This window comes from Bidens hawaiensis, unplaced genomic scaffold (assembly GCF_021521415.1).
Source record: "Bidens hawaiensis isolate Kalapana, Puna unplaced genomic scaffold, B.hawaiensis_p1.1 tig00023205_1, whole genome shotgun sequence".
Classification (NCBI taxonomy): Eukaryota; Viridiplantae; Streptophyta; class Magnoliopsida; order Asterales; family Asteraceae; genus Bidens; species Bidens hawaiensis.
Genome location: NW_027493634.1, coordinates 292,089 through 308,128, shown reverse-complemented (window position 1 = coordinate 308,128; position 16,040 = coordinate 292,089). Strand labels below are relative to the sequence as shown.

General features: G+C 34.6%; 1 protein-coding gene across 1 annotated transcript; it reads left to right on the top strand.

Moving 5' to 3' along the window:
- Positions 1-10,685: 10,685 nt before the first annotated feature.
- On the top strand, positions 10,686-15,369 carry LOC143567053 (uncharacterized). The gene is made up of 14 exons (XM_077053575.1): positions 10,686-10,838; positions 10,938-10,971; positions 11,036-11,239; positions 11,323-11,459; positions 11,534-11,683; positions 12,620-12,721; positions 12,977-13,141; positions 13,222-13,332; positions 13,408-13,502; positions 13,588-13,711; positions 13,801-13,890; positions 14,594-14,638; positions 14,707-15,027; positions 15,108-15,369. Exons 1-14 carry the CDS (start codon positions 10,794-10,796, stop codon positions 15,132-15,134), a joined length of 1,650 nt encoding a protein of 549 aa, XP_076909690.1. The 5' UTR covers positions 10,686-10,793; the 3' UTR covers positions 15,135-15,369.
- Positions 15,370-16,040: the final 671 nt, after the last annotated feature.

Sequence of the window (16,040 nt, the reverse complement as noted above, 5' to 3'; positions counted from 1 at the left end):
CGCGCCCCCCAGCGGCTCTACAACTTAACGCGACCACCCTAGCCAACTGGGCTAGGGTGTTAACCTGTTATAAGCACGATAATGGATGTATATAAACAGACGCTCAAACACGCAGTTCATACAACAACCTTGGGATCAGTAATCGATCAATCCGTTATGTTTTGAGTTAATTAACCATAGAGGTTTTGTAGAACGGCGAACTGCGATCCTAATCATGTAATCAATTACCTTAAACGGGTTTGGATGGACGATGAACGATGTGCACAACAGTGACGGATACCACCAGTAACGAACGTGTACCAAAGATAAATATAACTAAACTAATTATGGGGTTTAGGTAGGCGATGATATAATGACTAAATCTGCAAGTTTAATTGAGCTAATATCATCGATTATATGTATAACTAAAACCAGTTAAGGTCGGCCTAGTTAATTTGGTATAACGAATCAAAATTTATCGACATTACTTCATTGGAACATCGGTGATGACGTTTATGGTAAGAATCACGTATACATTGATTTGGTTTCCAAGCTTGCTACGACAATTGAGGTCCAAGTAATTACAATTACAAATGGGTTTGAGAAAACAATTCGTGTTAACGGGTCTGGTAATGGGTTATGAATCTGGATCTTGGAATTATAATATATAATATTTACATTTTAGTGCCTAGGGAAAGCTGATGGGAACACATTTAGATAAAAGTTTGAGTTTCGGGTTAAAATTGCCAAAATATTTAAGTTATAAATATATAATATATAATTAATTAAATAGTAATACGATAATAGTTAATTTAATCGATAAATACGGAACAATTTCCCGAACATCGAAATGTGTCGGGTTACGGATAAAATCTTGATTGGAAAATCCGAGTGGTTACAGTCTCCCCTACTTTAGGGAATTTCGTCCCGAAATTAAAGAATACTATAACAAAACCATTAAATTTTGAAGAAAAGAAAATTTTAAAATATAATTTAAAAATTTTTCGTAACACCGAACTTTTAATAGTTAAAATAACGCTCCAAATGCAAATCCGATAAGAGCACATATATATAAGATGTACCATCGGCGTATCCACCATGTCCATATCATCTTTAAATTTGCGATGTTATCACAACTACTTTCAATTCTATATTACATCACACAATCTTACGAATTATGATTTTCATGCGAGGAATTCGATAATTATGTCATGTACCATAATTACTTTCATCGTCGGATGGTCCACATGATTTTTCCCATTGTGTGGATTAAGAAAACGCTTGAAAATATAATTTTTATCAGTAGAAATCCTTTAGGGAAAGGAGTTTTAAGTGAGACGTCTTTAAATAGGCAAAAGTTTATAGTTTAGTTACTAAAATAGAGAATTTTATAAAACAGCCATTCGATGATTTTAAACTTTACTAGAGGGCATAACAATAGAAATTTAGTATTTCAAAGATTCATAAAAACGTTAATTCAAAATTTATTAGATAGTCGATACGAAGCAAAAATCTAATTCAACTAAGATAGAATTCGACAAGCGACAAAGTCTTCTTAGTAGCTTAAATCTTCAGTTGCACATGTCTTGGAACCCTTAAACTTGAGCATCTTGAGTGACTTGATCCATGAGAGCTTGAGCGATCGAGGTTGATTGATTCAACATCTCTTGGGTAACTGGAGCTCAAACGGTTTGCAAGAGGTTTGATTGGTTAGAGTAGGCTTGGTAAACTTGAACTTGCGGGTGCGGAATCTGATAAGTTTGGGTTAAGTATGGGTGATCTTGCTTGACCGGTAAGTTCATTCTCCCGGCAACTCCGTTTAGCCGGTGGATTCCTTCCAACTTACTTCTTTTATGATCTCATTGGAAATCATATAAAGGCAATTCCTATTTGATATAGCTATTTGTGCAAGTATTTTACGATTAAGAAGCAACTGTCTCTTGTACAGATCATTTATTATTCTACAATAACAATAGCATACCCCCCTTTCGCGAATTGCTGCATTTATTCGAGTGATCCACAAATGACAAAAAATTATTTTTTTCCTATCCCTATCCCTATCCCGATGATCCGAAACTAAAGCTCTTATTTTTTGTTGAGTAATAGTTCTTGTAAGTGTTGAATGAGCCCCCCCCCCCCCCCCCGAGAAAGCTTGATGCAAATAAACGAATTTCTGTTCTACGTCTTCGAGCGATATATCTCCGTCTAATTCTGGTCAATGAATAAATGAAACTTTAATGAATAACTAATGGATTTTCTAGATTTCCTTTCTTTCGGTTATTCTTTTGCCCCTTTCCTAGTATATTAACAACAAAACTGATTTTTAGCTATTATCAATAAGGGTAATTTAATATATCTTCTAAAAATTGGTTGCGCTAGTAACAGAAGGCTTCTTGATTTTTGTGCATATGGAATGTTCTCCCGGGATTCTATTGCGTCAACCTGGTCGTTTTTATTTATTTGGAGTTGTTGATTTAAAATATTGAATTCTGAATTTTTGCCCGACCAATCTCTAATATTACAAAAAAGTTTCAGTGGGTCAGATATAGGAAAAGGAAAATCTTCCGTTTTTTTTTCCAAAAAGGGGGGAATGAGGAAATTCCAGGGCGTGAGCTGATTGTCCACAACTCTCAAGATACTATCACGCCACATTAGAAATTTCAATATCTATTTAATAAAATTCAATTAAAATAAATTATCCAAATACAATATTCAAAAACAAATAATTAACCAAGAAAAGATAAATCATAATACAAATGTCTCGTTTATTTCTCTATCTTGATTCTTAAGTTTTCTTTCCAATCTTGAACTAACTTCACATCACACAATAACCTGCATATGCGTTAAAAATAAAATAGTTTTGTCAACACAAGGTTGAGTGAGTAGCACACCAGTTTTGAGATGTATACTAGATAATAAATACGCAACAAAGTCAAATGAGATATGCAATTCGACCAACGAGTAAATAAATGAACTGTCGAAAAGAACAAAGCTATTACGACTGTCGTATGATCACACTATTCTGAGATTATGTTGGACCTCTCCAAATGCGGTTCACGTAAAGCAAATAAGCACATAACAGGTAATGTACAAATCATTAAGCATAAGTGACAATAGTTGCAGTTTGTGTATAAAATAGTAGGGAAATATATATTAAACGCATACGTCCCCAAAACGGTTAATAATGAGTTAAAAATGGGGAATGTGGTACTCACCTTTAGGGCTGTTCAAAACCGGATATCCGAACTTTCGGATATCCGAACGTTTCGGATAGTGAAAATCACTATCCGAATCCGAATCCGAAACTTCGGATATCCGACGTTCGGATATCCGAACCTCGGATATCCGAATATCCGAAAAGAAATTTAAAAAAAACTTGTTTTAACAATAAATCCATGGCTCGAGACGGAGATGGACGATGGACACGGAATATGGCCGGAGAAGATGATGGCTGGAGACGATGGCCGACGATGATGGCTGAATGGCTAGAATCGAGCAATGGCTGGGACTTACGATGGTGGTGTTGGTGTTGCCGTGAAGTTGGAACGGACGATGGTGGTGCGGAGACGGTGGTGTTGGTGCTACCGTGAGGGTGTTGCTGCGACGGTGGGGTGGTGCTGCAATGGTGGTGTGGTGGTGCGACAGTGCTGTGGTGCTGCGGTGAGGGTGGTGCGGCAACGGTTGGTGCTGCCGTGAGGGATGGATAATGAGTGAAAGAGATGACCTGCTTGGTTGCTTGTGTTATATATTGTTATGTTGTGTTAGGGTTTGTTATTATATGTAATATAAAATAAAATTAAAAAATATTAAAATTAAAATACCGAATAATTTGGATAATTCGGATATCCAAAAAATATAAAAACTGCTATCCGAATCCAAATCCGAATTTTCGAATATCCGGGATTCGGATATCCGAATTTTCCGATATCCGAAAATTCGGATAGTTCGGATAGGATAGTCGGATAATTCGGATACGGATTCGGATAGTTTAGAACACCCCTACTCACCTTAGCAATTAAGCAAGAGATATGGACTCATTATGATAGATCGAACTCTTCGGAAAATATCGACGAGATATCCTAATAAGGAATAATTGCGGAAAATAATTATAAATTCAACAACGAATATACAACTAGATAGAGACTCGGGAATTTATGATCAAGTATGTTTTCGCCGAGAATATTTATTATTTAATTTCATTAAATTTATTATAAATTTTATTATTGAAGTTTTATCGTAAATAATATGATTTAATTATATAAATACCTAAAAAATACTTCAAAAAATATTTATAAAGATTTGATAATCTATAATAAGAGATTTGTTTATTTCAATAAAAAAATACTTTTATATATACTTTAATATCAATAAGGATTTCTTTTAAATAAGTATTATAAATAAAAGATGATAAATAATAAATAATACTATTTATATAAAATATAATCTTTTTATAAAACACTTGAATTTATATATTATATTTTAATATATTAACTAACGTGATAAAATTTAAATTTATATTTTATATTAAATCTCTTTAACAATTTTAAACAACTAAAATATATACATATAAACACACACACACATATATATACATACATATATATAAATATATACATATATATGATTTTAACTGAAGTTCGGTAAAATAACTGGTTAAAATGTCAGTTTTAACAAAATACTGATTAATTACAGTTTTATAATATTAAAATATTAATTAATGATTTAAACAATGAATTATAATGGTTTAAATGAATTAATAAGAAAAATATAAACAAAAGTGGGCTGGGGGGTGGGATTCGAACCCGTGCCCCCAGCGGCTCTACAACTTAACTCGACCACCCTAGCCAACTAGGCTAGGGTGTTAACCTGTTATAAGCACAATAATGGATGTAAATAAACAGATGCTTAAACACGCAGTTTATACAATAACCCTAGGATCAGTAATCGATCAATCCGTTATGTTTTAAGCTAATTAACCATAGTGGTTTTGTAGAACGGCGAACTGCGATCCTAATCATGCAATCAATTACCTTAAACGGGTTTGGATGGACAATGAATGATGTGCATAACAGTGACCGCTACCACCGGTGACGAACATGTACCAAAGCTAAATATAACTAAATTGATTATGGGGTTTAGGTAGGCGATGGTATAATGACTATGTCTACAAGTTTAATTGAGCTAATATCATCGATTATATGTATAACTAAATCCAGTTAATGTCGGCCTAGTTAATTTGGTATAACGAATCAAAATTGATCGACATTACTTCATTGGAACATCGGTGATGACGTTTATGGTAAGAATCACGTATACATTGATTTGGTTTCCAAGCTTGCAACGAGAATTGAGGCCCAAGTAATTACAATTACAAACGGGTTTGAGAAAACAATTCGGGTTAACGGGTCTGGTAATGGGTTATGAATCTGGATCTTGGAATTATAATATATAATATTTACATTTTAGTGCCTAGGGAAAGCAGATGGGAACACATTTAGATAAAGTTTGAGCTTTGGGTTAAAATTGTCAAAATATTTAAGTTATAAATATATAATGTACCAGCGGCGTATCCACCATGTCCTTATCATCTTTAAATTTGTCTTGTTATCCCAACTATTTTCAATTCTATATTATGTCACACAATCTTACGCATCATGATTTCCATGCGAGGACTTCTATAATTATGTTCCGTACCATAATTATTTTCATCGTCGGATGGTACACGTGATTCGTCCCATCGTGTGGATTTAGAAAACTTTTCAAAATATAATTTTTAAGAGTAGAAATTCTTTAGGGAAAGGAGTTTTAAGTGAAACGTCTTTAAATAGACAAAAGTTTAGTTTAGTTATTAAAATGGAGAATTTTATAAGCAACCATTCGATAATTTTAAACTTTACTAGAGGGCATAACAATAGAAATTTAGTATTTCAAAAATTCATAAAAACGTTAATTCAAAATTTATTAGATAGTCGATATGAAGCAAAAATCTAATTCAACTAAGATAGAATACGACAAACGACAAAGTATTCTTTGTAGCTTAAATCTTTAGTTGCACATGTCTTGGAACCCTGAAACTTGAGCATCTTGAGTGATTTGATCCATTAGAGCTTGAGCGGTCCAGGTTGATTGATTCAACATCTCTTGGGTAACTGGAGCTCAAACGGTTTGCAAGAGGTTTGATTGGTTAGAGTAGGCTTGGTAAACTTGAACTTACGGGTGCGGAATCTGATAAGTTTGGGTTAAGTATGGGTGATCTTGCTTGACCGGGAAGTTCATTCTCCCGGCAACTCTGTTTAGCCGGTGGATTCCTTCCAACTTACTTCTTTTATGATCTCATTGGAAATCATATAAAGGCAATTCCTATTTGATATAGCTATTTGTACAAGTATTTTACGATTAAGAAGCAATTGTCTCTTGTACAGATCATTTATTATTCTACTATAACAATAGCATACCCCCCTTTCGCGAATTGCTGCATTTATTCGAGTGATCAAGAGAATAACATTCAAGTTCTAATAAACTTAAAAGATTTATTTAATAACAAACAAAAAGTCCTTTTATAAAGACTTTCGACAAATTTGTTCTTTTTCTTAGACCATGTGTATGGCTCACCCTAAACATTATGCATCATGCGGCGCCTAGTCACTTTACAGTTTTTGTTTTTTTTTTAATTTTTTATTAAAAATATTCAAATAATAATAATATTTTATTAAATGCATATTACATTAAAATAAAAAAAACTACTCGTCTCCATCGTCTTCACCTTCGTCGCTTCACCCTCGTCGTCGTCGTCTTCATCATCGTATTCATTGTTGCCCTCGTTTTGATTCTCATTTTCACATGACAAACGCCGATTCATCCAAAGATGTTGGACCAAATCCCCTCTTTAGTGCGTTATGTATTTCTCTTGGCCACACGAAATACGCGTTTTCAAGTCTTTGCTCCATACTTTGTGGAGTTCGTGATGGATCCGAGTCCGGTATGAAAGTTGAACATATTGCTCTTCCCTCGTCTTCGATGATCATGTTATGCATTATGATACACTCATACATAGCATTTTTCATTCTTTCTAACGACCATATAGGACAAGGATTTTTAACAAAATGCCAGCGTTGTTGAAGAACCCCAAAACACCTCTCAATATCATTTCTCGCATACTCTTGTACTTTCTTAAAATACTGTCTTTTTTCATCCAACGGGTCTCTAAATGTTTTCACGATAATCGCATACTCTGGATATATTCCATCACCCAGATAGTACCCATGATGGTAGAAGTTATCGTTAGCCCAAAACGAAGCGACGAGAACGGTCCCAGATATGTAACTCTCTATCATAGGCGACTGTTCTAAGACGGTGATGTCATTGCTGGAACCGGGAACACCAAAGAATGCCGACCAATTCCAAAGGTCGTATGAAACAATCGCTTGATGTAAGGTCCCGCTACCGGTGCCCTACATTGAACGTCGGATTTACTCATAAACACAGTTTTACTAATCAAAGTTAATTAAACTTTCACGGAATAGAAAAACTTTCATAAAACATTACATAATAATTCTTAACTTGTCTTAAACAACCATCTTGTCTTTAAAATTAAAACATTAAACATAAAACATCTTGAGTCTTCAGATGCCAGCCTCTTATTCTTCTGCCATGTGCCCCTGCTCAAGCCAGCTGTCTCATTCTACTCACCTGCGTGCATACTAAAAGTCAGCTACGCTGAGTGAGTTCTTATTAATCATACCACATACAACACATTCATAACTACATACTTTCGTAAATACGTCATACTTTCATACTTTAATATTCTTACTTTCATACCTTACGTTTTAAAGAGCATTACTCCCTATAACCTTCGCATATATTATTAGGGTATGCAACCCTTTAACCTTCGCATATATTATTAGGATATGCAACCCTTTAACCTTCGCATATATATATTATTAGGGTATGCAACCCTTTAACCTTCGCATATATTATTAGGGTATGCAACCCTTTATCCTTCGCATATATTATTAGGGCTTTAACCTTACATTACTTTTCATCGTCATTATCATTATCACGTTCATACGTACCTTTCACGGTATCATACATACCATATTCATACATACTTTCTTTCACATACTCATTTCATACTTGCTACACAATACTTTCCTTAACAATACATGCAATATCCGAAGATCGTTCACGTATTGTCAAGCATGCATTCATAATATAAACATAACTATCATATCTATCATTATAACATACAATTACCACTTAAGGTAAGTGTATTAACATTCACATTGAGTATGCACACATCCCCGAAAACATAACAAGGAAGTGGGACTAGAAACTCACCTGGATCTTGTTTCGCTCTCCGTTAATCGTTATCCCTTTCTTTAATTGAGCTCTGTTGACTGTATAATAATTACACGTATCAATACTTGTCCTAATTATATTGTTCATATCTCAGCCAAAATGGCTAAGTCTGGTCTAATCTAATGGTCTTGTTTTAGATTACATTTTACTTAGAATATTTTACCTTAAACCCCAATGCATTTGTACTCTAATGATCACATTGTAAGCTAATGACCACATTGTAAGCTAATGGACATTGTAAGCTAACGAACATTGTAAGCTAACGAACATTGTAAGCTAACGGACACTATAAGCTAACGAACATTGTAAGCTAATGAACATTGTAAGCTAATGATAATGTAAGCGAGTCATATTTGTAATCGAGTCATATTTGTAAGCGAGTCATAATTGTAAGCGAGTTTATCAATTGTAAGCGAGTTTATCAAAAGTAAGCGAATGAGCTGAATACTTGGCCACAGGTTGGTACTTTAATATCATTATTTTTACTCGTTTTTAACCCTAACACCTTACTATGGCTCGGTATTGACCCATAAATGTTTCCCTAACCGTTTTCGGCCAAAACTTGACCCGAGTGACCATAAAGTTTGAACCTTTAGGGTTAAAGATGTTCAAAACAAGATCTAGGGTTTATTTAAACGAGCCGTTCATAGCCATAAGTTCGTTAAGTCCATTTTATTCATCAAGTTTGCAACTTTATGACTTGTCTAGACCCGATCTACTCTAGGTTTTAATTTCATGGCTAACCGTTCATAATAACATAAACTTTAAAGATCAAGAACATACCTTTACTTGTTTTTATGTTATGGTTTAGCTTGGTGATGAACTTAAATCTTGTATCTTGCATGTAGGGTTAAGATTTATCAAGATTTAGGCTAGGTTCGATCTTGGATCTTCTTCTTCTTCTTCTCACGACCGTAATGAAGGCTTATGTGTGTGTGTTTTGAGCGTGTAGAGATTCTTGAAAGATAAGATGGATGGAAATGGAAAGGATTAAAGTTTAAGGGGGGGTATTTATACTCCCTTAAGCCCATGGACCTAAGGCCCATCTTTCCTTTTTGGTCCATAACTCGTTCCATCTAAATAGCCTACTTACTCTTTCATATTTTATTATTATTATTATCGTTCCACTAACTCAATTATTTCACCCGACGCAAATAGTATATATTAAATATTATTTTTGGATTTCGGGATGCTACACTTGAAGGCTAACTGTTGGTCCCTTATGGTCACCTCCTGTGTATTGACCTCGTCATGCAGTTGGACAATTAGCCCATTCTCAATGCATACAATCTACACTCCCTATCATGCTGGGTAAACCATGCACTCTTGCATGGGCCTCGTAAAGACGTTGTAGATCATTCCAGTTTGGCTCTCTCAGATAATGTGGTCTATATAGTTTCAATATTCCTATATTTTACACAACTTTTATAAAATAATTGATTAAAGTAAACAAGTGATATAATTATTTAAGAAAAATGAAACGTATTTAAGAACATCACATAGAACTTCCCTAACCAAATCATGTCTGTATTTAAAGCCAGACAATTCTTTGCAATGCACCGCATGGTGTCCAAAAGAATCCAAACAGGCCTAGCGACAAATTGGGCAAGGCTCATCAGTCGGGAACATAGAGATCATTAACCGGTACTTAAGGATAGCCCGATACTCCAAACTCGACATATGTTGGCCCAATCCTTCAATGGGGATGGCCGTTAGAAAATCCTGAGCCCGAGGAGCTCGAAGGAATTCAAACACCGCCTTTTGGCGATGGGATAGATCAAACTTCGCTTCTAAACTCTGGGCGATTCCGTTAAATAAGGCACTCGTCACAACATGTTGGGCTTTAGGGGGGGGTGTCCTTATTAGAGAACCCGCTAAGATAAAATCTGGAAGTGAAGTATGTAAACGATCCATCGCACACCCATAATCAGAGTCCAACCCATAAATATCATAACCTCGAAGAATATGGTCTTGCAAACACCAAGATTGTGCTCTCGAAGCCACAAAAACATATGTAGATACATCCTCGGCCGAACATAGACCCAACCCCTCAAAACGGATCGGAAGTGATGCCAACCTCCATTGGAGATCCCCGAAGAATAGACCTCCACAGACCACGATGTCCTCAATCACCCTTCGAAAGCCATTGTCAAATATAAAAGCAGCTTCTCTCACATATATAGATTGGCACGCTCTCAAACCGAACAAAAGTTTTGCTTCTCCCACGTACATAGCTTCTCCCACATACATATTATTATTATTATTATTATTATTATTTCATCTAGTGACATCATCAGGCCGGAAGAAAAAGAGGATTAACTCATGGGTTTGAAAAGAACGTGGACTCATGGCGGCGCTTAATACTCCACCACCATACACCCAATTAATTTGAATCAATCCATCCATCAAACCTTAAATCATTTCATCAAAACAACAATTGATCATCTCAATCTCTCATGGCCTTCCTTCGCAAACAAGCTTCCCTTCGTGCTCCACTTCTGGTACGCTATATATATATATATGTTTTGTAATTCATGTATACAACAAATTCGTTTATTAATGCGCCTTATACTGAATTTATGATTCGATCTGGATTGCAGTGGACGCCTTTTTCGACTTCTCCATTTCAAAAAGGTGCCTCTTTATCTATTCTATATTGTAAATAATGCTTTTGATCATTTTGTATATTCGAATTTAGGGCTTGGGGATAGTCCAAATGCAAGAAGCATGTCTACTGATCATACTGTACGGAAATTGCTGGAAGTAGAACATGTAGCTGACCCGTGCTGGTCTGATTCGAACGATGAGGTAGCCAAAATTAGGGATAAGTTTGATTTGGCTAAGAAGAGGTTTCTCAAGATTCCCGATGCGTTGGAGAGAATGCCGAAAATGAACCCGAAAGGTATACGCGTTGTTGCGTGTATATGTTACTAGGAACCTTAGATTGTTAATAAAGATTTACGAGCTTTTGAATGTGAATGTCAGGTATATATGTTAATAAGAACCTTAGGCTGGACAGCATACAAGTTTATGGTTTTGACTATGACTTTACTTTGGCGCATTACTCTTCTAGTTTACAGAACTTGATCTATGATCAGGCGAAACAACATTTAGTAAACGAGGTGTGTTTTGGAACTTGTTACGATGCTTTGATAAAGTGGTTTTATGGAAAACGTGAACGTGTTTTCTTTCCCAGCTTAAATATCCCGATGGTTGCTTGGCGTCTAAATATGATCAGAGTTTCCCGATTAGAGGTTTGTATTATGACAAGTTGAAAGGGTGCCTTTTGAAGCTAGATTTCTTTGGATCGATTGAACCGGATGGATGCTACTTTGGTCGGCGCAAGGTATGGTGATGCATTGCTATGATGTTAATATTAATTCAGTGTTTTTTTATTGTTAACTTGCATGATAACTTGCTGTTTTTATAATTATTTCTGTTATGTTGGAGTTTGGAATGTTAAAATGTAGTAATTATATTAGTTTTTTTTTATCATAGCCAAATGAATATTATCTGTCATGCTTATGACATGATGTAGGCAAACAAAGATGAGGTTGTATTTATGAGTCTCTGCTAACTATATCTACTAGAGCTTTGAGAAAAAGAGCAAAGAAGAAATTAGGGTGTTACTTTTTAAGCTGCGTGGGTGGTTACATGGTGTAATTCATGAACATTATGCAAATTTAAAATTAGCCATGGTGTGTTGTGACTTGTGCATAGCATGGCACAGGGTCAGGGGTTATTTTAGAGATTTTTTTGTATATTTTAAAGTAAAGATGACTTCTTAATCAAAACCACATCAGATTAGTGTCTGAAAATAATTACAGTATCCATCAGACGATAGAAATTATAACTATGAAGCTCAACTGTAAAGCAGTTAGGTTAACTTGGGCATATATCTAGCTGATTTTTGTTAAATCATTTATTTTCCACATTTTCACAGAGGAACATGATATAAGCACCTCGAAGTTCAGTATAAAGTTGTATATTATCATGCTCAAAGTGACACATTAAAAATATGTTTCTGTCAATATCTTTTTTAAAGGCTTCTGTCGATATCTGTTTTCCTCTATTTTTTGTTAATTTGTTCATATATGATTCTGCGTGTACCTTGGATCCTGGGTAGAAATCTACGTAGGATAAAGTGTTGATTTAAGATGCACACTTCACATTCCCATGCATCAATTGTGCATTGTAGCATCTCACATAACAGAAACTAAATCGTTACTTTGTCATTAGTTATAGATAGGCTCATGAACAACCTGCTTGTTGTCATTAATAGCTTAGTCGGAAGGAAATTGAAGAGCTCTATGGAACACGACATATCGGCCGTGATCAAGCTCGAGAACTTGTCGGTTTGATGGATTTCTTTTGCTTTAGCGAGGTCCGTATTCTTATATTTCCTTTTAATTGAAATATTTTCTGTTTATAACCGTTCTCTTTTAAAATATATAAAAAATACTCTCTTCTCATCATTCTCTCTTTCGATATCTATTTTTATGGTATGAATTTATGACACGATTACGATTTCCCTGAATTCTTAACATGCTTTAAGCAAATATCTTTGTATGTGCATTGTTAGATTTCATTTGTATGTATATGTGTACCTTTTTATTATTTAGTTTCCGCACCTTTGTAGGTATGCCTTATTGCAGATATAGTGCAATACTTTGTTGATGCCAAGTTGGAATTCGATGCGTCTTATGTATATCAAGACGTTCGTCGCGCAATTCAGCACGTTCATCGAAGTGGCTTGGCTCACAGAGGAATCCTTTCCGACCCCGAAAAATACCTAGTTAAAAATGTGCGTTATTATGTTATAAAATCCAATTACAAGATGTCTCATAACTAAAATATTTATATAAATTCTTTGTCTTTATACAGGGCCAGTTACTATCTTTCCTCAAAATGCTTAGAGAGAATGGGAAGAAACTTTTCTTAATGACTAATTCTCCATATTATTTTGTCGATGGTGGGATGCGTTACATGTTGGAGGTGAACATATAAACTTTTGTTAATATCTGATTTTATCATAAATTTATTTCTAAATATTAGTTTCCTGTTGATTAGGATTCTTTAGGTGGAGATTCATGGAGGGAACTTTTTGAAGTTGTGATTGCAAAAGCAAATAAACCCGAATTCTACACATCTGAACATCCGTTTCGGTTAGTTTTCAAGATCTCAATATAAAGTGACACCCAATTTGAGATTATATAAGAATATTAATATTACATTCATAACATTATGCAGTTGCTATGATACTGAGAAAGATAACCTGGCTTTTTATAAGGTGGATAAATTTCATCCAGATAAAGTTTACTATCATGGATGCCTCAAAAGCTTCTTACAAATTACCAAGTGGAACGGTCCAGAGGTGCATTTCTTTAATTAAAATCCGCATATTGATTTTTTAGTTCTCAAAATTCAAATTATATAATTTTGAAAATAACGTAAGGGGTGCAGGTAATATACTTTGGGGATCACCTATTTAGTGACCTTCGAGGGCCTTCGAAAGCCGGCTGGCGTACCGCTGCAATTATCCATGAATTAGAAGTATGGATTTTTTCGTGTTTTAAATAGTAAACTAGATTAGTTTTTAAATTCAAAATCAAGAGTTAAATATGGTTTTAGTTCCTGTTGTTAAGACTCAAATAAGCAATTTAGTCCAAAAGTCTAAAGGAGTGTTTGGGATTCCTTATTTCATCTCCTTATGAGTTATGACTTATAACTTATTGGTTATAAATTATAAGGTGTTTGGGAAAGGCAAAGATTATGAGTGTATAAGATATAAGTTACAACTTTGTAACTTATATCTTGTGACTTAAATAAGTCATAAGGAGGTAAAATAAGGAATCCCAAACACCTCCTAAATTTGGCTTTTTTAGTCCATTAGTTTAATTTTTGTCTCAATCAATACAACAATACCTGGCCACTAACGACATCCGTCTTTTTACTGTTAAGTTTGTGTACAAAGACCATAATGCCCCTGCTAGTAAAATAACCATTTTGGTCCCATAATTAATATTTTACTAACAGAGGCACTGTGGTCATCTTACACAAACTCAACAGAAAAAAATGAATGATATTAGTGGGCCTGGTATTAATTAAAGCGAAATGAAACTAATAGACTAAAGAAGCCAAGTTTAAACTTTTGGACGAATATGGTTAGTTTATTCAAATCACAGGAACTAAAACCTTATTTAACTCCAAAATCAATAATTATTATACTTGTTCATTGGTTTATTGCGTGGTGCAGCATGAGATCAAGATACAAAACGAAGACAGTTATCGTTTTGCTCAGGTGTGTATAAATGTATATATGTCACTTCCTTGCACCAATTGTTTTTTATTAATATTTTTTATATACAGGCAAAGTTCCATATCATACAAGAACTTTTGGGCAAACTGCATTCAACTGTATCTAGTAAACGCGCATGTGATTCTTACAAGTCTCTGTTGAGTGAACTAAACGACGAGCGACAAAATGCGAGACGATCAATGAGAAATATGTTTAATGAATCTTTTGGGGCAACATTCCTCACCGACACGGGTCAAGAATCGGCTTTCGCGTATCACATTCATCAATATGCTGATGTGTACACTAGTAAGCCTGAGAACTTTATGTTTTATCAACCCGAGGCGTGGCTTCATGTACCCTATGATGTTAAAATCATGCCACATCATTTAAAGGTATGATTTTAATAATTTTAGACATTACTATATAGGAAATGTTGTTTTATGTGTTAAGAAATTATTTTTGGTATTTGTAGGTTTCATCAAGCTTGTTTGGGACTTGAATTCTTGATTAAAAAGATAAAGATGGAAAGACAGATTAAGGTGTAACTTTTGCTCTGTGTACAGATTCATTGATTTTCTTGAAAAAACAATTTAGCAAACAGGCACGCTCGCTATTAATTGATTATTTCATAATAAATGTTAATGGCATAACATCCATCAAAATTTTGAATAGAAAATGTATTCTTTTGTTGTTTTGATATTGTTGGCATCTTATGTCGATGGTTGCTTGAAAGTAAGGTGTGTTAGTTGAAACAGTCTGAACCGGCCAATCTGAAGCTAGTTAGCCGGTTTGGTAGGCTTGAGATCGATTTTGACAGTTTGGTGTTTCAACAGACTGGCCTGGTTTGGAACTTAGAACTGGCCGTGCAAACTTATGGGTCATAAACATGAACCATCTTTATAACTTCAGTATAAACTACTGGTTTGTATATTTTTTTTAAAAAAATAATTGGTTCATACTTCATAGAGTCTAACCGTATAAACGGCAGGTGGATAAAGACCAGTTTGGAAAAGGTTCCAAAAATCCTGGTTAGTGGTTAATGTATAGCCCAAGAAAACGTACAAAAGCCCAGTCTTCGTTAGAAGTAGCATAAAATCGCTATTTTAGGTATTACAATATATAATTCGAGGAATAGATTATAATCACGACATAGGTTAAACATAGGCTAGTCGTTTAGTTACCTGTATGGTATTAGATGGTAATTGTTTAGTTATTGACACCACACTGTTCACCGTGTTTGAAATCAAATATATGAGCGTGTGGTAACCGGTTAATTATTGATAGCATACTTGTTTACCGTATTTGGTGTTTTAAAATCACATATATTCACGTGAATAAATATTTTATATATAGATATAATTTTAGATGTTTTGTGTTTCTTGAAGTTGAAAACTTAAAATTATTA

Excerpts from the sequence above, each read along its gene's own strand:
- LOC143567053 (XM_077053575.1), top strand. The coding sequence starts at position 10,794 with ATGGCCTTCCTTCGCAAACAAGCTTCCCTTCGTGCTCCACTTCTG. Across the intron at positions 11,684-12,619 it reads GCTACTTTGGTCGGCGCAAG|CTTAGTCGGAAGGAAATTGA; the intron begins GTATGGTGATGC and ends TGTCATTAATAG. Across the intron at positions 13,712-13,800 it reads CCAAGTGGAACGGTCCAGAG|GTAATATACTTTGGGGATCA; the intron begins GTGCATTTCTTT and ends TAAGGGGTGCAG.